This window comes from Vanessa atalanta, chromosome 5, assembly GCF_905147765.1.
Source record: "Vanessa atalanta chromosome 5, ilVanAtal1.2, whole genome shotgun sequence".
Taxonomy (NCBI): Eukaryota; Metazoa; Arthropoda; class Insecta; order Lepidoptera; family Nymphalidae; genus Vanessa; species Vanessa atalanta.
In genome coordinates this window covers 3,328,571-3,351,111 of record NC_061875.1, presented here as the reverse complement: position 1 = coordinate 3,351,111, position 22,541 = coordinate 3,328,571, and the positions used below count along the sequence as shown (strand labels likewise).

General features: G+C 30.4%; 2 protein-coding genes across 2 annotated transcripts in view; both read left to right on the top strand.

The window, feature by feature from the left end:
* LOC125064099 overlaps nucleotides 1-10,296 on the top strand; it is a 290,773-nt gene extending 280,477 nt beyond the window's left edge. The window contains exons 9-10 of the mRNA XM_047670889.1: nucleotides 7,060-7,126; nucleotides 9,255-10,296. Coding sequence (XP_047526845.1) covers nucleotides 7,060-7,126; nucleotides 9,255-9,270 — 83 coding nt within the window. The 3' untranslated portion in view covers nucleotides 9,271-10,296. The remainder of the gene's footprint in view (nucleotides 1-7,059; nucleotides 7,127-9,254) is intronic.
* Nucleotides 10,297-14,425: 4,129 nt separating this feature from the next.
* On the top strand, nucleotides 14,426-20,800 carry LOC125064096 (proton-coupled folate transporter-like). Its single transcript, XM_047670885.1, has 7 exons — nucleotides 14,426-15,224; nucleotides 15,324-15,480; nucleotides 15,921-16,022; nucleotides 16,683-16,820; nucleotides 18,322-18,405; nucleotides 19,716-19,872; nucleotides 20,633-20,800. Exons 1-7 carry the CDS (start codon nucleotides 14,451-14,453, stop codon nucleotides 20,781-20,783), a joined length of 1,563 nt encoding a protein of 520 aa, XP_047526841.1. The 5' UTR covers nucleotides 14,426-14,450; the 3' UTR covers nucleotides 20,784-20,800.
* Nucleotides 20,801-22,541: the final 1,741 nt, after the last annotated feature.

Here is a 22,541-nt window from a genome sequence, read left to right as displayed (position 1 = left end):
CATTTTTTTTTTGGTGCTGGTGATAATGTGCTAAACTTTAATATTTAAAGTTTATGGGACAAAAAATCTCTTGTTTTTCCACAAAAAAAATGACTTGATAAAACTTATGATTGTTATAAAATGATATCTCATATATCTAGACTAGAGCAGAGTACGATTCAAAGTTTTATTCATTTATTTCTCTCATTTGTTGCTCTATTGTTATGACATCCGACTCAAATAACAAAAAAAAAAGACAACATTATTTTAATGTCTGTCTTGTAAATAACCCACGCAGTATTCCCGGGTTAAGGCCAAGTAAGAAATATAGGACCGGATGGACCTACAATCGCGTTTCCCTTCGTAATAACTGTGTATTAATATGGTATAATAAATACGCTAAACCTTATCTAATTGTTGCCACATTATCACTGAGATTTTTATTGCACCCAAATTACGGTACTCTTTACTTAATAGACAATATCTATAATATTAAATATTTGTGAGTATTATTAAAATCTAAAGCTTTTTTCATATTAAAAACATTCAAACCTCGAATACGTATCAAACATTTTTTATAGATATATACGGACAAGCAAATGAGCCAATAAACATTGGCCCTGTAATAAATATTATTTGTGTCACCAATACGCCAACGACCTTGTGAAAAAATGTGTCATGTTCCTTGTACTTGTAGTTATACTGGCTCACTCACGCCGAAACCGAAGAATATCTAATGATAGGGTGGTATCTATCCAGACGGGCTTACCCTATCATCAAGTAAGTTATTTATCGCTTTATCGTCTAACATGTTTTTGTCAACTCTATGGACTGAATCATTCATCATGGGTGAGCATTTTTGTAATCACATAACAATCAATGGTTTCAGCATCCCATGTCGTTAAAAGAACTTGTGAAAATTTTTGACATAATTATAGCTTATTAATTTTATTTGATTTTTTTTTTAATTATGTTCTCTATTAAAAAGGCACAGGGTACATAACATCTTAGTTCCCAAGGTTGATAGCGCCTTGGTTAAGGAATTGTTCTTTTTTTTTACATTGCTAGAAACTATTGGCGGTGGTGACCAATTACCATCAGGTGGCCCATTAGCCATCCGCATATTTCCATCACTGTTACATACTCTTTCATAAAAAAATAATAATGACTAGACGCAATGTGACGCCATTAAGCAACGTATATAACGGTAATTTCTAATCAATAAAATTATAGCAAATGAAATACTTCTCACTTGGTTATACGTAACATAAATTAATTTAAAGAATATCATAATTTTTTACATAAATATTCAACAATAGAATGGGTAATATAAATTTTAGATACAATACGAAAACGTGACATTGCGAAAGGAAAGACCACGAATTCCCGTTACAAATATATGACAAAATCCCGTTAGAAACGGTCAAATTTTTTGTGCTGAACACCGAATATAATTCAGCGAATTTAAAACGCAATAAATTAGGGAGAACAATACATGTTGGATAAATCGTTGTCACGTAAGAATGTCGCATTAGGAACGGGTGACTCTGGGCGGAGGTCGGGTGGTGGGGGCCTGGCTGGTTGGATAGGGGATTGTAGATGGAAGCAATAACAGTGGCACGCCGCAGTTAGCTGACGGTGCTGTTATTGCTTCGTATTATTTATGTGTTTAAGGTTCAACTAAGGTGACGACTACTTTGGTCAGTAACAAGTTCGGATACACCACCAATTTTAAATTTATTAACTATTGTAAATATATATATTTTTTAATGATAATTTATTTTTTCATTTACATTTATTTTTAAACTTAATAATTTTATTGAATTTTTTTTTGTTTTAATTTTCAATATAGCCAACTTAATACAATAAAAAACATTTTACAAATGCAATATTGAGAGTTATTGATAATTGTTTATAAATGAACTCATTGAAATAAAATACTTCCTATTCCATTTATTCCAACTGATAAGAAAGAGACATAACATCATAATGATAGCGAAATAATTATTGTGTCTAAAGAAAACGGAATCTATATTTACGAAGAACGGCAATAAGTTTAATTTAAACACCAAACTATACTAAATAATTATGCTTAGAATATTACTATTGCTTGCAATGACGATAGCCTAATATAACTTTGCCTATAATTTTAATATATTTATTACCAATTCCATATTCAAAAATAACAATTTTATTTCAGAGGAATAAATGTACAATCCAATAAATAAATTTAACTTTATAGAATAAATTGAAATCTTATGTTAACAAAAAATATAAGGCACTCGATTCGAGATTATAATCCATGACAAAAAAGCGTGGGCTTGTCACGTTTCGTTGGTTTTTGTGCAGAATATATAAAATAATTATGTATAAATAATGTTAATTCGTGAAAAAGTATTGCCACCGAGTTTTGTGACGGGTGTTTAGATAAATTAAAATAAATTTTTACAAAATGTATAATTTTATACAAAAAAAGAAAAAAACAATATAAATTATTTAAAATCTTAATTCATTATCGCGCTCTTTTAAGGTCCATTATAAGAAATAAATAAATACAATAATAAATTAATGTAAATAACAAAAAATACATTTATTATTTATAGCTCGGCTTTCGAGTACAAATACAAAAAATCTAATAATTGAATTGAGTTCATTAATATAGTATATTGGTATAAATGGCGTACATACTCTAACATCTTTATCAGCTTATCAATAAATAACTTACGAATAGGAAACTTTTGTTATTGACAATACAAAATCAACATATTTCAAACAATGTTCTAACAAGCCTAAGTAACTGAAAGTTGCTAAATAACCATACTTAACGTAAAATATAAAATTGAGTACGCATCTTTCACATATGCGAAGTTGGCAACTGGTGTACAATAATTAATTTTATTGATTTCGATTCGATTGTACTAGGTTTGTGTATACAATCAAATTTATTCCTTATGCCGACCATAGTTTCGCACCCCCATATCTCCCCCTTTAGGTATATTCAAAATTCGATACAAACTTAGTACAATCGAATGGAAGTCATTAAAATTAATTATTATATATCAAGGTGCCAACTTCGTATCAGCGTAGCTTTCTTCACAAAATAAGTTAGCAATTTGTAACCACGTTTATTTATTCGGTGTGCTTGTTTAGGGGATAAGCGAGATATAAAAGTATTTATTGCGTATTCCTTTCTTATATTTGCTTTTATCATAAAACAACATTTGCTATTTGTTGAAGGAGCCGAAGCTATTTTCTTATTAAAGACCGAACACGATATCAAGCGCAGCGAGATTACAAATAATTGTATTACTTCAAACGCTATTTGCTTTTAGTTGTATATATATTGAATAAATATTTAAATTTTAAAATTAAATAAAAAAGCAATCCGTACATAGCTTTCAGACGATGACTTTCTCTTTTAAAGAAAACTACTTAGAGCGTAAAACGAGACGATCACGGATTATAGTTTGAAACAAAATTAAAGTAAGCAAGAAGCATGTATATCTCTCATTGCTGGCCTAAGGTCTCATATCTGATTGAGGATAAGGATAGGAGGTCATTACGCTCTTCCAGTAGGTATCGGTGGTTCAACATTTTTTACAATAGTTTTCATCACTGTCGGTAAGTTAAATTATAAATACAGATTAAACACACGAAATGTCACTAGTGCTTGCCCGAATTTTTACACGCACATACAAAGATTCGATCTTTTAAAAATTTAAATCAAATGAAAATAAACTATATTCAAGTTGTCTTAAAAGTACTTGTGAATCGACATTTTACAAGATTAAATTAAATGTTCAAATTTGATTCAAATCTTGTTAGTAGGGCTTCGTGTATGCCCGTCTGGGTAGAAACCACCCACTAATCAGATATTATACCGCCAAACAGCCGTACTCAGTATTGTTGTGTTCCGGTTTGAATGGTGAACGAACCAGTGAACAAAACAATAGGAACAAGGGACATAACTTCTTAATTCCCAAGGTTGGTCGCGCATTGGCGATGATTGGTTAATATATCTTACAGCCCCATTGTCTATGGACGATGGTGACCACTTACATCATCAGTTGGCCATTTGCTCGTCCGCCAATCTATATCATAAAAAAAACAGTTTGGAATTTGGATTCTACGACAAGAAACATATATAAGATACTCTTTCTAAAGAATCAAATTACATAAAGTCTCAACTACAATTAAATAACAACATAAATAAGAAACCGAAGTATTAAATCAATTAACGAGAGTTATCATCTTTAAGACTTTCTTTTTTGCATTGACAGATATGTCAAACTTGATTCCAACAATTGTCATAATTTTTTACTATTATGTTCTTCAAGAATCTGCCATTAATAAAAGTGGCAAATCAAGAAGAAATCGCGACCTTGTGCTAAGTTAATATCTTGGTGCCAAATGGGTATCTGGTTGGTTATCGTCCTTAATTGTGTATCCATACTTTATTTTGGCTTAATAGCTAGTGTAATAATAATATCGCAGGCGATATAAGAATTGGTTTATATTTATTTGGTTGGTTTGTTTTTATTTATTTCCAGTGTTTATGGACAATAGTGACCATTTATCAATCAAAAATTTAAAGCACGTGCAACTCAGTATTCGCGTCAGAAATTAAACCATTTGGCGGCAGAAACGTGCACTAAGACATGTTGCGCCTGAATTTAATTTTGAAATTCAATATTATATTATACAAAATGTATTATGTACATTTACAAATCAATCGCGAGCTCACATTTTTTTTTTATAATATTTGTAGCCGGCAGTCATATGGGCATTGAGGCCGTCAGAAATTTTAACCATTCCCTACATCGCCAATGCACCACCGACTATGGGAACTAAGATTATGTGTCCCTTGTGCCTCTACTCACTCCTCAAATTGCAATATAACAAAACTTCATACTTACCCTTTTCTTACCCATTGACCCACACCCAGATAAACTGCAAGATATATTTTATCTGGATTTGTCTAATAAAATTGCATCAATTGGTGTTCACGGCTTATTCTGTTCGTCGAAATAAACAAAATAATTCTAACACTGACTGACCGACTGACGGAAAACTTATATCATATGGACTTGAAATATTTTACAGAGATGTTTTGAAAATCTATACCTTAAGGAAAATAAATTTGAGATAAAAATTTGTATTTGTTTACGTAGTAGTTTCCTCTTATAAATAAGAGGCTGTTTTAATACAAGATATTTTTGTACTTGATTTAAATTCTGTTTCAATGTATGCAGTACTGCCTTTTAATTTGAAGTTCAGTTTTGGTAGTGAAGCTCCTCTAATCAGTATAAGGATATCTTTGTCAAGATATTCTGATCAAATTGCGACATCTGAATCTATAAATCATTTGATAAAGTTTATTACACGAGGATCGCTTGGTAACATCTGGTACCTTAAATAACCTTTAATAAAGAGCCGTGTAACATAAACCGTCTATCCAAATTTGAAAGGCTTTTTTTTTCAAACAATGCTTACACTCAAAAAAAAAAACATATTCAATATAGATAGATAATATAAAGGCGTGGAGATAATACTATATACTACTTATAACATTTATAATTTTATACCTAACTTTGTATAATAATTGTTGAAAAAGAGTAACTGCTGAATTTCTTGCAGGTTTTTTCTCACTAGAATCTTCCTTCCGATTCGGTAATAGCTTAACTTAATATAGTTTGTAAAATGACAATTCAAAAGTGCTTGTAAAAGTTTACTCGAATACTTTGATTTTGATCCACTCTATCCCTGTTCCAGACACAGAAAGAGTAAAAATAAGATTACATTTACATAATTATTCCATGCGATTTGTAGTTCTACTATATTATGGACTATCGACAGTTCTTGCTTACTTTATACTTTAATGTTATAATACCACACGATTCCACTTAAATAATTTTATCTACTTTAATTTTACTTCTAAAGTCCGGGTAACAACTTCGCCAACATTCAAAGCGCCATTTTATTCGCGAATCCATAATGAATTTCATAGATTATTCACGATCTCAACCGGTGATATCGCGTCAATTAAATGTCAAAGTTGTTTATTTTAATTTACTTCTCTTTTAGTTAGAATCGACTGTTCAACGTACTTGCGAATCAGCAACGATATTGTGACGTCACTCTAAGGATATCTTAATTTTGGAAAAGTCAAATCATTGCAAAACGAATAAATAATTTTCATACATTGCTTTGATATTTAACTAATACCTTTTTATAAAATATAATAAAAGAAGTAAGTCAAAGTAAAGTGAGACAAGCTTATTTAGATATGTTCTGCGGCTTAAACAATAACTAATTATATTATTTATAATATAATAAGTTTATTAATTTATTTTAAACATTCTAATCTGTAAGGTTGAGGACCTTCTAGTGGGTTATAAAAAACCTGTGGCAGGAGACCTCGCTCTTTCATAACATATAATCTCATAAGTTCTATATTCGAGAAGTGATATAAACCTAAATCTAAACAAATTAAAAAAAGACCTATCTTCTTCATGTGTGTATGATCAGTATTTAGATAATAGTGTTTGTCCGTAAAACGTATTTGATTTATTAGTTATATATCGAATTGTAAGGGGTTGGATTTTATAAGCGCATAATTCAAATGAGAAAGCGCCGCTTATAGAATTCCTAACAGTTTTTCTCCTAAATAGAAGTGGATTTTTTTGCAAAGTTGTGCAGCGTCAACGGATAACCTGTAAAACATATGCTCAATACGGCATTGAGATATTTACTTGCTTATTTCCTCTTATTTACGTTATAAATTTTCCAAATATATAAATTCTGAAAAACATGCGTCATATCAATGTTGATACCACTGTTATTTTTTTATTCACATTGTGAAAGTCAAATGTACAATTTAACAAGACAAGGAATCGTAAGACGATGAAGCCTATGACAAAAAGGAATTGGAAGACAAAGCTATGACACCTTTATCAATACAATAAGATATAGCTAAATATACTACCATACATACATTGCTAAACTCATAATCCCATTTCCCGACGGTGTAATCGAGTAAAATCTATATAGGTAGTTGATATTTTTTTTTCTTGTCAACAGGTCCGGCAGCTGCCTCTTCAATGCTAATCGTGATCTGCACTTCATTCGCTATCACGAATATTTTAAGGTAATTTAAAATGATTGGTTAAGACCTAAATTTATTTATATTACTCCAACCAAGACAGACATTTCAATTAACTATAAATTAAAAGCTCCATATTTTCAGCTCAATACGAATTTCCTATGCAAGCCTATGTATATTTTTTATCTATTTTACGCTACTATAAATGTCTTTGGTTTGTCAAAAGAGACTTAAACAATTTAAACAGTTCCCGATTAATATATAATTACATACAATACAACACTACACTACTTATCCGACTTAACTAAAGTTCAGATACCAACTTCGCTGACATTCATAAACCCATTTTATCCGCGAATCTACAATGAATATCATAAGAAATTTAAGGTCTCGACCGGTGATATCGAGTCAATTAAATGTCAAATTTGTTTATTTTGCTCTTCTAATACTTACTAAGGGCATTGCTCCATTAAAATTATAATTCAACTCCATGTAAATCCCTTGCTGTTCCACACTATACTCCCTTCTGTGTGTATATAACACAGTTCATTAATTTAAATCATTATAATGGTGATAACAAGAAAATATATACTGAATTCAGTAACAAAACCTTGTTTTTCATATATATTTGTGGATTTTTCCATCTGCAGAACGTCCCTTGACGTCCTTATTAAAATAATTACCATTTTTAATTCGCTTATTAAATACAAATGAAATTATTTACACTAATTAAGTAAGTACATTGAGATTATTTAATTATATAATGCACTGTTATCGTTATCTGAAATGATAAGACAATCAATTATATTCATTCGAACTCATTTGACCTCCCTGAAATTAGTTCAAATGCTTTATTAATCGTTGTTGTCTTGGAAGATAAAATGTCTTAAGTAATTTTCCACGTACTAAGTTTCACTTGTATCTAATATCTGAGATTATTATCTTAAGGTGGTCAAACTCTTCCACGGTCGTTAGAATTGTTATATACAGGTTTATTGGTGATTCGACGTATTCCCGTTAGGAGGTAATAGGTGTAACTGTTATTTGCTATTGAACTATTTCTGTTTCTAAATTTTATTTTAAATTTATTTATATTGGGTACATATTGTTTTTATTAATTTTGTGTGAATTTTAAAGAGCGAACTTTAGACCGAATTCGTGCATGTTCGAATACGAATTTCCACCGACGTCCTTTATGGTCATTTAATTTCGGTTGTTTTGAAATAAGTTCCTAGTTGTTATACATTTTTGGAGAGCTAAGAAAACGGTTATGTTTTTAAAATAATAAAGCAGGACAACTTTCATAAAAATTTTTTCGTTTTTAAGGCATTTTCGTGGAAAAAAAATCAAAAAAATATTGATATGATATCTTTTTCTGTCTCGCATTTTTAAATTTGGACCGATAATTATTGTTTTAATATTGACATATGACCAGTGTTTATTTGTTTTTATAAATATTTGTATTTATAAATAAAAAAATAGATTTTAATTGTTACATTTTTTTAAATAAATTTTTGAAGTTACATTTCTAAGTTATTTTGAAAAAATCTAAAAAATGCGATAACTCAAAAATGGTTCACTTTTGCATTATGCATGCATCATATGGGGGTTAAAATAAAATTATCGCAAATAATAACCCCTATTACCTCCTAGCGGGAATACGTCGAATTACCAATAACCCTGTATAAAAAATAGTTTTATTTGTCTATCCAATAGTTTATATTGAATAGACATATAAAAAACCACCGCCAAACAGGAAATACTTATAGAGTAGTGATCCAGTGTAACTACAGGTATAATGGACATAACATCTTAGTTCTCAAGGTTGGCGCATTGGCAATCTAAGGTACGGTTTTTATTTCTTAGAGTGCCAATGTCAGTTAGCGGTGGTGTCCACTTACCTTGAGGTGGTCCATATACCCGTTCGCCTACCTAAATAATAAAAAAAAAATGGTTATTTGAAATTTGATTTGTGTTGAGCTGTTTTGTTCTCTTTTTACAAAAAGATTGTTAAACGGCTAGAGTGTAACCAGTCTTCTTTTAATTCCAAAAAAACTTTGTATATGGAATGTCATATTTAAAAAAAAAAATTGAAGCACGTCCTTTATTTCTAAGGATAAATACTATATAAATAATAATATTGTTTACTATATTGCATTTGTTTTTATTCCAGAGATATCCTGCGATGATGTCAAGCCTGAGGCGAATAAGCGAAATTTTTGTATATAGATTTTTTAAATTGTGTAAACAAATGTACCACGTGACATATAAAGGTCGCATTATTAGTTGTTAATCTAAATAAAGATTTATTTCTATAATTTACTTCTTATTTTGTTTTGTGACCGAGCTGTTTGCTGTTAATGTAAAAGGTCGTAAGTACAAGTTATATGAAGATAAAAAGAGAACATAAAACTTATTATTTTTCTGTTTCGTTAGTATAAAATTCGTATTACTACTTATACGTAATGATACTTTTAAAACCTAATAAAAATAAAAATATGACGAAAAATTTAATTACACAAGTTTTTGCAGTTGCTGTTTTAATTTTTACATACGACCTTTTGACACTAGCGTATAAAGTTTAATTTGTTAATTCCAGAGATGTATCAAGGGTTGTTTGTGAAAACGTAATACGCTAAATATAAATATTATTAAGGAAATTAAAAGTCATACAACAGAAACACAAAAAAAACTGACAACCGATCGCTTTTTCTGATTCCATAAGACTGTCATTCGAAAACTGTAAGAATCTTAAAACAAAATCGTTCAAGAGACTAAACTGTAACAAACAAACAAAGAAACAGAAACGCATTACCCTCCTGAAAATCGTAGTCGGTAAAGAAAAAAAAATAATTTTTTCATGATATAATTATTATTTCCACAAACAACGAATAGATTGGATTAATGGAATTGTATAATGTGAATATCTTTGTCTAAATATATAGTTAAATAAATCGAAAGCATCATATGTAAATAAATATGTAATATATAAATTTAGCCATGAATTCGGGTGACTTTGGTAAATTTAACATTCTTGTCTTGTGATGTGTAGAATAGTAGAAGTAATCGTTACCTTATTATGTACCATAGACTACAGATTGTAATTTAAAAAAAAAAAACTTCTAAAGTTAACAAAAAATGTCATAGAGAACGCATTCCCGTGTAGTCTATTAAACAATGTTATTAACGTCTTTGTCTTATGAATTAAAAAAAAGAGATGAAATTATTAATAATTTTAAATAATAACAATAGCTAAGCGTATATTATAGTATTAATGACATCATATTATGTTAGATGTGTATAATTCTCATTGATTTTAAGGAATTATAAATCTGATTAAATTGTACAATTGATAATAAGTTAAATATATTTTATTTAATAATAACATGCTTTATGAGTTATGACATGTCATAATATTGTTTATTAATAATATTACGATGTATCTTTTTTTTTTTGGCGAAAGCTTACTATTTTGCAATGCATCTTACTTTAATATGAGTTTTATATATGTTAAATAAATATAGTATTTCTGAATTTCACTACACATATAATATGAAAACAGTTATATTGTGCAAGCGAGATATATACTTAATGGTAAAAATGAATGGTTTGAGTATTAAACGAACGAGAGATGTCAAACGCGTGAAATAAATCAGTCTGTCATTTTTAGGTAGAAGCTTGTACATACGTACATTAAAAAATAACGTCACTACTAACGCAATATTTATTCACGTCGTTATGAACGCACACATTAAATACGCAATCTCAGCTACCTACGCACACACTTGAAATAACACAGATATACTGTATTCATACGCTATCATATCGTGTGCTGTTACCAAGATGTTAAGTATCCTTCTGTGCTCGATTACTAATCAGATTGTTATAAGGATTATAGAGGTCACGAATCCGAGGCGATGTTATTAATAATTAAATTATAATAATAATAAACTTTAATAAAAATAAACAGCGAAACATAAAACGAAAGAACGCGTTTATTTGATGTTGGTAGTGTTGGAATTTCTCCATACTATTAATAATGAGTAAAGAACTTGGTTTTCGTCTTGAATCCTATAATTCCGTCTCAAGTTGGTTTAATACTCCAAGAAACCAAAAAAAAAAACACGATGTAACATGACTGTAAAATAAAATGTTTACGATTTTTTAAATTAGAAAAATATGAAATCTTAACAACTCAAACAGAAAGTCAAAAGTATGACGACTTTTGACTTTCTGACAGTCAAAGACAGTTGTCATCAAAGTACGAAATAAATTCGACATATTTGTGAGATCGGTTAGTGAATAAGTTTAAGGTACCATTGCTCAATTATAAAAGGTTTTTTTTCACAGTTTTACTTCGTTACTTTTAAATTTTAAAATACGTTTTGCAAGATAAATATTTCAAATGTATTTAAGTAAATGAATTTTGCTCTTAAAAATACAATCTGTACAAAGTTTTAGCATTTAATGCTGGATTTAGATTAATATGCCGAACGTGAAAGGCGATACTTTGAAACATCGTTGTCTAAACTCAAGATATGCCCTCTCAAAACAGTGTCACATAAAATATGTCTGCGTAACACATTTCCATACGTTCGCATATTACTTAAGAACCTAAAAACAATGACCACGTGACAACGCAAATAACCTCCAAAAACAAAATTGCTACATTACGCCAAGGATCAGATTACACTGGTAACTGAATTGTCGTTTGGGCACATTCTGAGTTTATATGTCGATCCATTAAAATAATTGTATGTACTATGGAAGTAGACAATATTTGTATAAGTTATCTCTTAAAATGAATTGATCGAGATAAAACTATTAATAATTCAAAAAATTCGAACATTTTAAAATCCGCTAAATATATCACAAAATGTGGATGTAATTACTATATTATAAATAAAACACTATATAACATAATATATACATAGGTTTATTTCAACATGTAGAAAAATAAATAAACGAATACATTACCTTAAACGATTGATAGAATACATACTGTATATTAAAATTTTGTTTAATTTAATTTATTACGTATTAGCAGTGTGTATAGAATTTTTGTTATTTAAAAGATAAATTTTATACGAGGCGTTTCTAACTCTATTGTTTTGCTCAAAGGTAATGCAATTTCTTTTGAAAACGTTAAATAAATTAATGGAGGACTATACCGTGGTTTCATTTAATGAAATTATTCCTTATCTATATTTAATTATTCTTCTGTACATGTTTATGTCACTGAACTCCTAAACGGCTGGACCGATTTTGATGATTGTTTTTGCATATGTTTCGAGTAGGTTGTTAGACGTGGTAGGTGGCACGGCTATCGAATTCCAGTATATAGTCGGACCATTTTTTTTTTGTACTCAAGTATTAGGTGCTCCTTGATTATGGATCATATGAATCCATCGAATCGGAATGGAGTATTTATATAAATAGACTCAGTAAAACACTTACTTAACATACTATTCAAGAAAATGATGGTAGACCAACGATTACGTTTTGGTAAAGACCTAATATTTTTTTTTTCCTTAGTTAAGGCACAAATACAAAAGTACAAAATATTACTATAGTTTTAAATATAAATATTATATTAGTTTTAATACATTCATAAACCTATCTCTTGTATCCTTCCTAGATTTCTCTGAACTATTAACGTCCTGCGTGAAACACCTATATACTTTAGTAGTTTCTACCATAAAGGAAGGACCACAATAGATAATCTCACCGCTCAAGTGCAAAACGGCTCAGATAACAGTGTATAAAATTTAACGTCCCACGCAATCCTTAGGCGTCCGCTTACCGTCGAAATTACTGGAATTACAGGTATTATGGCGGAATTACAGAGTGTACAAGTGCGGATATCCGACCGGCGGGTGTAGTCAGATACGAATCCGCAAAGAAACAACGACAAATAGTCCCGCTTACACGGTCTGTTAATAAAATCGTTTGATTAAAAGCAAGAGACTTTCACATGAATTCATGAATTCTTGAATAATTTTAAAATTTATATGACGATGATGATTTGTATACTATTTATTAAATAATTATTTATTAAATAAATGAATAGTTTTTTAAATGCAGCTTATAATAAAATGATATAAAAATTACTAAACAGATTATAATCGAAATTACACGATTACAATTTCACCTGTCTCTGTCTATCTCACCTGAGGCTTTATTGTCGTGTCTTAGTCAAATTGTGGGTTTCAAATCTGATATGATCCGTACGGCAGGTACTCGCTACAAACTGAAGTCGGCTTTTAACAATATCGATCGAAATACCAATTTCATAAATAAAATAATAAAAAATATAAATAAATTATGCCGTCTAACTCACTTTCAGTTAGTATTTACGTACAATTCTAAATCACAAAAACACTTTGAATTTAAGATCATTGGAGCAAAAACGTTGTAAAGTCTTTCATTCTGTCTATAAACAAACTTTATACAAAGAGACGATGTCACTAAACTTCGGATTTTGCGCCTGTCTCCATACTTCAAGCAAACTTTTGCATTGTTGACAAGATCAAAGCAAATATTATATTATATAATTTTTAGAGTATTATTTACATTGTAACTTTTTATCACGATATAAATGTTATTTATATATTTATTTTGTACTCGCGTGAACGAGATACCTCATCTAAAAACACTGCAACGTCGATATTTATTTTAAAATACAAGTCGAAATACCGATTTCCATATTTCTAACTCACGTAAAAATTACGAATTTTCATACAAACTTTCATCCCCCAATTTCACACTTTTCGGTGATTAATTTTCAAAAGAACCATAACCTCTATCATTAAAACATTAACATAAGTAAATACCAAGCTCCATATTTCTAACATCAGAAATGAGAAATTTCCATGCAAACTTTTACCCCCATTGAATGACCAAGCAGAGAGGACTCGTAGTGCTTACCTAAGTGCCTTAAGGAATTGATGTTTTCTTGTGCAAAATTTCATCCTGCTAGAACCCCCTATTTAGACTGCGCTTTGTAAGCCAATCATTTATCATAATCATTCAAAGTCATTTTATAATTTCATTGAGTAGATATTTTGTTTGGCGATATTTGTTTTCCATTTCTTACATTATGCAAGAACAAAAAATGCATTTAAAATTTTAAAATATAATTAATTTTATCTCGCCGCTTTAGCAAAAACACTTAGATCACTGACGCAACGTCTCCTCAAACACATCAAGTGTGACATGGTATTAATTTTATTTAATTATTGATAACGTTTCATAATTAAATGCTATTTCAAATATTTAAAATGGAAAATATATGCAATGTATGCAATGCCTTCTCAATAGATATCATTTTCAAAGTCATTCCAACTACCGATCGATAATCACGCACAAAATGAACTCACACGAAGAAGAACCATTAAAAGCAGTCAAAGAGAAAACCAAAAGAAAGACTATAAAAGAGAAAATAGCGTACATAAAGGAAAATATAACGTTGGAACCAGTTTTAATAAGTTATGTTGTACCCGGAGTATTGGCCAGGCTAGCTACCCAAAATTTGAACCTTGATAAAGCCTGCCGTGTTAATTTGAAATATGGAGAAGCCGTTTGTAACGCTCTCATAGCTAAAGAAGGCACAAGGTACCAAAAAGAAGAATTAATTGTTCAGGAACTAATCGCTTCTATGGAAGCATGGAAAAACATAATTTTAACAGCAATACCAAGTCTGTTGATTCTATTTATAGGAGCGTGGAGTGATAGAACTGGTAATAGAAAGATATGTATTATACTGCCCATTGTCGGAGATCTGTTGATGTGCTTGAGTAATATACTTAACGCATACTATTTTTATGAGTTGCCAGTTCAGATAACAATGTTTTTTGAGGCCTTCTTCCCAGCAATTACCGGTGGATGGATTACAACTTACATGGGTGCTTTTAGTTATATTAGTGAAATATCTAGCGAAGAAACGAGAACATTTAGGGTGGGTATTGCAAATCTTTGCTTAACCGCAGGAGGACCTATAGGAACTGCTCTGAGTGGAATATTGTTAAAGCATATTGGTTATTATGGTGTATTCTCTATAAGTTCGTTATTGTTCTGCTTTAGTATATGCCACGGGTATTTTTGTATAAAAGATCCCGTAAGACCTAAAACGGAGAAAAAGGACGTAAGTCGCTCTTTGTTTTATTAAAAAATCTTAAATGTTTTGTCAAAAAGTATAGAAAATGTATTTGTTATACAGTAAAACAGAAATGTGTTATTTTAGGAAAATACTGGTATAATTGCATCTACAAAATCATTTTTTGATATCAAGCATGTCAAAAATACGTTAGGTGTGGCGTTTAAAAAAGGACCTAACAACCGTAGAATAAAATCCATTTTGGTTTTGACCTCTATTGCCTTTATATATGGACCAGCCTATGGTATGTATTTCACTATATTCTTACTGAATATGTATATATTAATTTCAATAAGACCTATGAATGTTAAATATTTAAAATTAGACGATTATAACCTAATCAATTGAAAAATTAAAATACCTTTACGCACAAACATTTCATTATTCGTAGTCAATGAACAAATAAAAGTAATTTTTATTTCATTTAATTAATAAATTTAAAAATACACTGATCTAGAACCTACCTTATACCTAAAAACGTATAAAGAGGACTGATTTTTTGAAACATGTAATAATTAAAAAAAATACGGTAATTTAACGCGATCCACTTTTAGTCAAAAATGAAATCAATTAGAGCAAAAAAATACGTATGAAAAAAAAAAAAACACTTGAAAAATATCTGCAACCCGTTATTTTTCTTTCAAATGTATGATAAATATAAATGATATTAAAGCATTTTTTCAGGTGAGTTCACCGTGCGGTATCTCTTTACTCGCTACCGTTTTAACTGGGATGCGCTCAAATACAGCTTTTATAATACATTCTACATTTGTATACACTCTCTCGGTGAGTGCAATTTTATTTAAACTTATTTCAATTGCAGTGTTTTCATATACATGTTGAAATTTCTTTAAGCAATCTTTTAAGTACATTAATACCTTTAACTATAAATCGTTCATATAAAGAAGGACTGAAGACTTGGTTAAAGATGAATAATATACTCAGCTTTAGGATGCAATCAGATTTATTTCATACGACAAGATACAAGATACAAAATATAGACATAGTCTAACACAGTTTAGTAATGTTAATTGATTAATACACGATTCTTATACGACTATCATAAAGAGCCGTTAAATTTATTTCAATGCTTTCATAAGTTACATACATTTCACTTCGAAGCATTTTATCAAATTTAAATTATGCGACAATTTTACTTCTACTCGGAAATTTAAAAAAAATGTTTCTTGAAATTAACTGGGGATGAATTTTAAATCATCGATTTTCACTAACTGTGACCGTGAATGTCGAATGACGTGATTGATTAAGAGTTACTGTGATATAGTTTTAAACAAAGCATCCGTAGTTGCGTACCAGTATCGACGATTGTATTTTATTAAAAAATCTCGGCCAAGTAATTTCCGAAAACTTATACTTCAAAAGAACTCAGAACTCCGTGTTCCGTATAACCTTAGCCTTAAATCAATTCCTAATAAATAATTTCAGGTGCTTTAATCTCTATAAGTGTATTTAGTCGTAAATGGAAATGGGATGACTCAACGCTTGGTCTTATATCGAATGTCAGCAAAATTATCGGTGCACTAGCTACTGGATTAGCAAGAAATTCCTTAGAGATGTATCTAGGTAAGTTTGTACGATTAAATACGAGTGAGAAACATCAAACAGACAAAGACCCATTTAAGTTAAAGTCATTAACAAAAGCAATAAAGATATAGAAATATTTATAAAGACAAGAATACACACAATACGATATTATACAAGTTAGGGGAAATACACACACATACACACTCACATAAACATCATGAATTTTACTTCCGTCTAATTTATAAGTATAATATATATTGTTTACTCTTTAGATTGTATATATGTTTAACTAGCTGTGCCATCGACTTCGTGTGCGTTTGAATTTAATAAAAAAGCGTGACTTTATTATTATTTTACATCTAATTCTAAAATAAAAGTAACTCTAAGTAAAATTAAGTAAGTTACTCCTTATTACATCAGCTATCTGCCAGTGAAAGTCCCGTCAAAATCGGTCCAACCGTTCTAGAGATTAGTCGGAACAAACAGACAGACAGACAGACAGACAAAAATTGACAGAAAGATAAACGATACAAAAATAGAATTCAACTTCAGATAAGGCCTTTTGCAGTTTCAGTTTATTAGTTGGTTTTTGACTAGGGTCTGAGAGGTTCCAAGAATCCATCGGATTATGAAAGTGACGGAATATAAAGTGCATCTATGTACACACACACTTTTGCACTTATATGTCCGTATAAATCGAGCCGAGTTGGCCCAGTAGTTAGAACGCGTGCATCATAACCGATGAATTCGGGTTCAAACCCAGGCAGGCACCACTGAATTTTCATGTGCTTAATTTGTGTTTACGATTCATCTCGTGCTCGGCGGTGAAAGAAAACGTCGTGAGGAAACCTGCATGTGTCTAAATTCAACGAAATTCTGCCACATGTGTATTCCACCAACCCGTATTGGAGCAGCGTGGTGGAATATGCTCCAAACCTTCTCCTCAAGGGAGAGGAGGCCTTAGCCCAGCACTGGGAAATTTACAGGCTGCTAATGTAAAAAAAAAAATTTGATCATGACAACATTAATATATTTACATAAGCGCTATATTCTTAATCGGCTATGGGCGAGACCTACTCGTGTGAATATTTTCTTTGCGTCTGTATCATTTTTCGATTGTCTGTTCTATGTACATGTAATTTGCAGTTCTATATTACCATATAGCCTTGTATCCTACACTGCAGAGTAACATTATTAATTACTTCATCGTAGTATTTTTAAAGAAAAAGAAATGTATATCATGGTCCTAAATTATGAATAAATTCACGTCTATAATTGAAATTCGTTTATTTAAACTATACGTACTTGATCGATCCACCAGTTTTCGACGGTTTTTATCAAGTAGATTCTGAAAAGAAAAGCGTTTTTGACAGGTAGACGTGACAGTGATTCAATAAATATTTTATCACTGTCAATATTTATTGAATCACATACATGTACATATATAATAGATGTTTTTTTCATGTATTATATATAACACTAAAACATTTTATATTAACTAATTTATCAACTTAAAAATAATTTTTCATTTCTGTTTCAGCCGTCGCCATTGAAATGTTTAACGCGACTTCATTCACTGCACTAAGATCGATTTCTTCAAAACTGGCGACAAATGACGAATTAGGTAAAAATATGACGTCACCATTAAACAAAATCTAAGTAAAGTAAGAAATCTATAAAGCAAGACAAGTGTCTCACTTCTTAAATCCTAAAAATTAAATATAAAATCGATAACAGATAAAGCTATGTCTCTAAGAATAAACCATTCCATAGAAAAAAATGGTAACCAATGTTTATGAAAATAACTTAACATGACAACAATGTTGTACAAAAGCTGATAATTGATTTTTAAATCGCAAAAGTTGCATATACAAGAAAGCTAACAATTTCAATGAAAACTCATCACGATCAAAAGTACATTAATAAAAACTATAGTAAATATTGAGAGCCAAGACGGCCCAGTGGTTAGAACGCGTGCATCTTAACCGACGATTTCGGGTTCAAACCCAGACAAGCACCACTGGATTTTATGTGCTTAATTTGTGTTTATAATTCATCTCGTGCTCGGCGGTGAAGGAAAACATCGTAAGATAACCAGCATGGGTCTAATTTCAACGATATTCTGCCACATGTGTATTCCACCAAACCGCATTAGAGCAGCGTGGTGGAATATCCAAACCACCTAACACCAGGTTGCCTATTTGCCAGTCCAACTACCTAAATTATGTTATGAAAAGCTTGAAGAAAAATATTAAGGAAATAATATTTGACCGATTTGATTTAAAAGACCTCACTGCCTCTCGTCCGTGTTCGGATATGTATATGTATTTACTTAATTCTTTGCAAAATCCATTCTATGCTCTCCAAGTTTAGTCTGAACATTAACACGCGCTTGGGGCACTTTGAACTGGGAGTTCTACGATAAGTTCGATGCTAAGGTTGTTCCATCTAATGCCCATACTGTGACTGAAATTCCATTTAACTGAATTTGCATTCATCTGTTCACTTTTGAACTAAGAAAAATTTCTAATATATACACCGAAAAGTTATAAAATGAATTTTATCTCAGGATACGATAAGATGAGAGCAAAGTATTTTAAGACATTTTTAAAGAGAGTCGAGGCATATTAGAACACAGGCATGGTACGGATGCAATTTATTTTAAATAAAATGAATATAATTTATTCTCTATATCATAATATCACTCAGGAAAAATGTAGCTTTCGAACAGTATACATTTAGAATTGGATCATGATTTTCGAAGATCACATTTAAACAAAATTTAGCTCTCTACATTACTAGACGATCACGCTTTTAATACCTATCACCTGCGAAATAACTGAACTAAACAACAAAATGTTGACACGAGTATAACTTCTACTTATCAACCATCAAAATTTTATTTCAATCACGTCATTCTTTGTGTTTCTTCAGGGCAGATGACATCGGTGTTCAACTTAACGGAGGTATTAACGTCTATGGTTTTTGGACCAATTTATTCATGGATATATATGATGACCTTGAAAATTGACGCTGGAATAATTTACTACTGCAGTACTGTACTCACAATACCACCGATACTTATTTTCATGTAAGTTGAAAAAAATACTCAATGATATTTGCTGGTAAATGATGTTGTTTACTTGATGGAAGGGCTTTGTGCAAACTCAAACACTCAGGCACAAGGGACATAACATCTTAGTTCCTAAGGTTGGTGGCGCATTGCCGATGTAAGAAATGGTTAATATTTCTCACAGTACCATTGTCTATTTGTGGTGGTGACCACTTACAAGGTAGCCAATAATCATTTGCTCGTCCACCAACCAAACATTATATAAAAAAAAATCTATGTAAATATCACGAAGTTATTCTTGATACTTTACTAAAAATAACATCTACGAGTTGAATTATTTCTTAAAAAACTAAAACTGTAATGACGCTGACGAGCTATCCTTTACCCTCCAAGATATCATTATGTGTGACAAAAAAATTAACTAAAGTTACATACGATTTCATTTACGCTCCTTAAATTTTAAACATTTAAAGATATTTTTAATATAACAATAAAAATTGCTCTTTTGCATTTAATTCCTACACACACAACTACAACCAATATACGAGCCAACTTAAAAAATATATCGGTTGTGCTACTTTACTAGTGTACGTGTACTTAGACTTACTTTCAATTTTTTTTTTATGGCATTGGTTGGCGGACGAGCATATGGGCCACCTGATGGTAAGTGGTCACCACCGCCCATAGACAAAGGCGCTGCAATGACAGTCTATAGACAACTAGACAAGCAAGTAGTCAAAAACCATATCATTGAAATAAAATCGAAATATTATTTTAGTTGGTTTCACGTTGAAAATAAGAAGAATTCTAAGGATAAAAATAAAGAATCGGTCGGTGAGAAAGAAACAAAGGAACAAGACGGCGATCATAAGCAAGAAAATTTAGTTCACAGCATCGATTTAAGCGAAGGCTTGTATTTTATCGAATAAAGTGAACTTATAACACATCCATATTTTTTTATTTGTTTTTAGTTGCACCATCAGGGCACAGGATATTTCGTCAAAATCCCAAGAGATAAATATTCGTATGTAAATGTAATACAATTTTCGTTGCTTGATAAAAACAAAACTGTCTCGTTTTTCGGTCGTTAGATGGTTATACATCTACGTAAAATCGCGCTTCGGTTTGTTTGATATAATTATTAATATATATGATATAAATTTTTTTTGGCAGATTGTCATATCGTATCGTGTGTGGTATCATATATCATGTTATATATTTAAGTCAAAGTACAAAAGTATACTAATTTATTTACACATTTGCACTACAGTACAAATGTGTAAACCGTACCGTTTTGGGAGATATATATTATTAAAAAATAAAAAACGAATAAAAGTCATTATTATATCAAATAATGCAACATACATGTAACATAATATGACAACCTCTAACTTTTATACATTATGAAAAAAATACATAAATTAAACAATCACAACTTAGAAACAGAAATTAATTCTTCGTATAAACTAAATTAAACACCGGCTAGTACAGAACGATAAACATTTAAAGCGAATTCAATTTAAAATTCTATTTTAACTAGCAACAGAACCGCGAACTCATTTAAAACAAAAGAAAACCTTTCTCCATACAAATACCATTGATTGAAAACGCTTCGTGTCTTCGAATTTATTATTTACATCTATCACGCTTCCGTTTGTAGCGTTTTTCACACGACTGCCCAAAAAATAAGCGCAATATTTTCAGAGGTTTATGTGTGTATTTATTCTACCATAACTTTGAATATATACCTGGATAAATTTGGATGTATGGGGTATCGTTTGAATTCTTACATCATCCCAAGTGACAATGGCTATAAGTTTTATTACTTGTATGTTCATTTTCGGCTGTTCTGTATTTGTAAATACTTCAATTGAACATTAACAAAGCGTAAATAAATACTACATACAATGAAGAAACAATTATTCAATCAGATCAAATTCGAATTGTAAATAAAATACGCCCGCGATTAATGTTTTTTGTTTTATTTACTTTGATTCGCGTGGACAAGGCGACCAGTTGTCAAATCATATGCTCAACCGAAGTCGAGAACAGTTGATTTGCTCACGTGATCGCTGGTACGTGATCCAAGTCAGTCGGCAAATTGAATTATATTATTTTGTTGTTTTATTCGAAGTTTTTACAATAAACGAAGATTTAATTCGTTGTTATTTTAAACGTCATCACGAAGGTCATGAAAGACTTAACATTATTCATCATTAAAAAGTAACCTGAGTTAAAATGATTCGATTTTAGAATATTATTTCATAAAATTTAAGTAATATTAATAAATTTATTTCATACTGAATCATCATTAAACTTCTTTATGGAATACTAGTTTTCTCCTGCGGTTTTGTTTGCATTGTAGGGATGGTAAGAAGTTATAAGGTACCTCCTATGTCGTTTTGTGTTCTGACTGCATGTATGCAACATTTTATGACGATCGGTTTATTAGTTCATGCAAATCAAACAAACAAACTCACTCCGCATTTATAATATAAGTACGGGAAGCCTTTCTGATATCGTAGCAGATATTGCTGACTTATCTATATGTAAATATTACCATTATAATCAGGCAAATATCAACATGTCGAAATTTACTTTCAGATTATAATACTACTTATACTTTTACTTTATACTTTATGATATACTTTTTTTTAATATATATATTTAATATTATTTTTTTCACT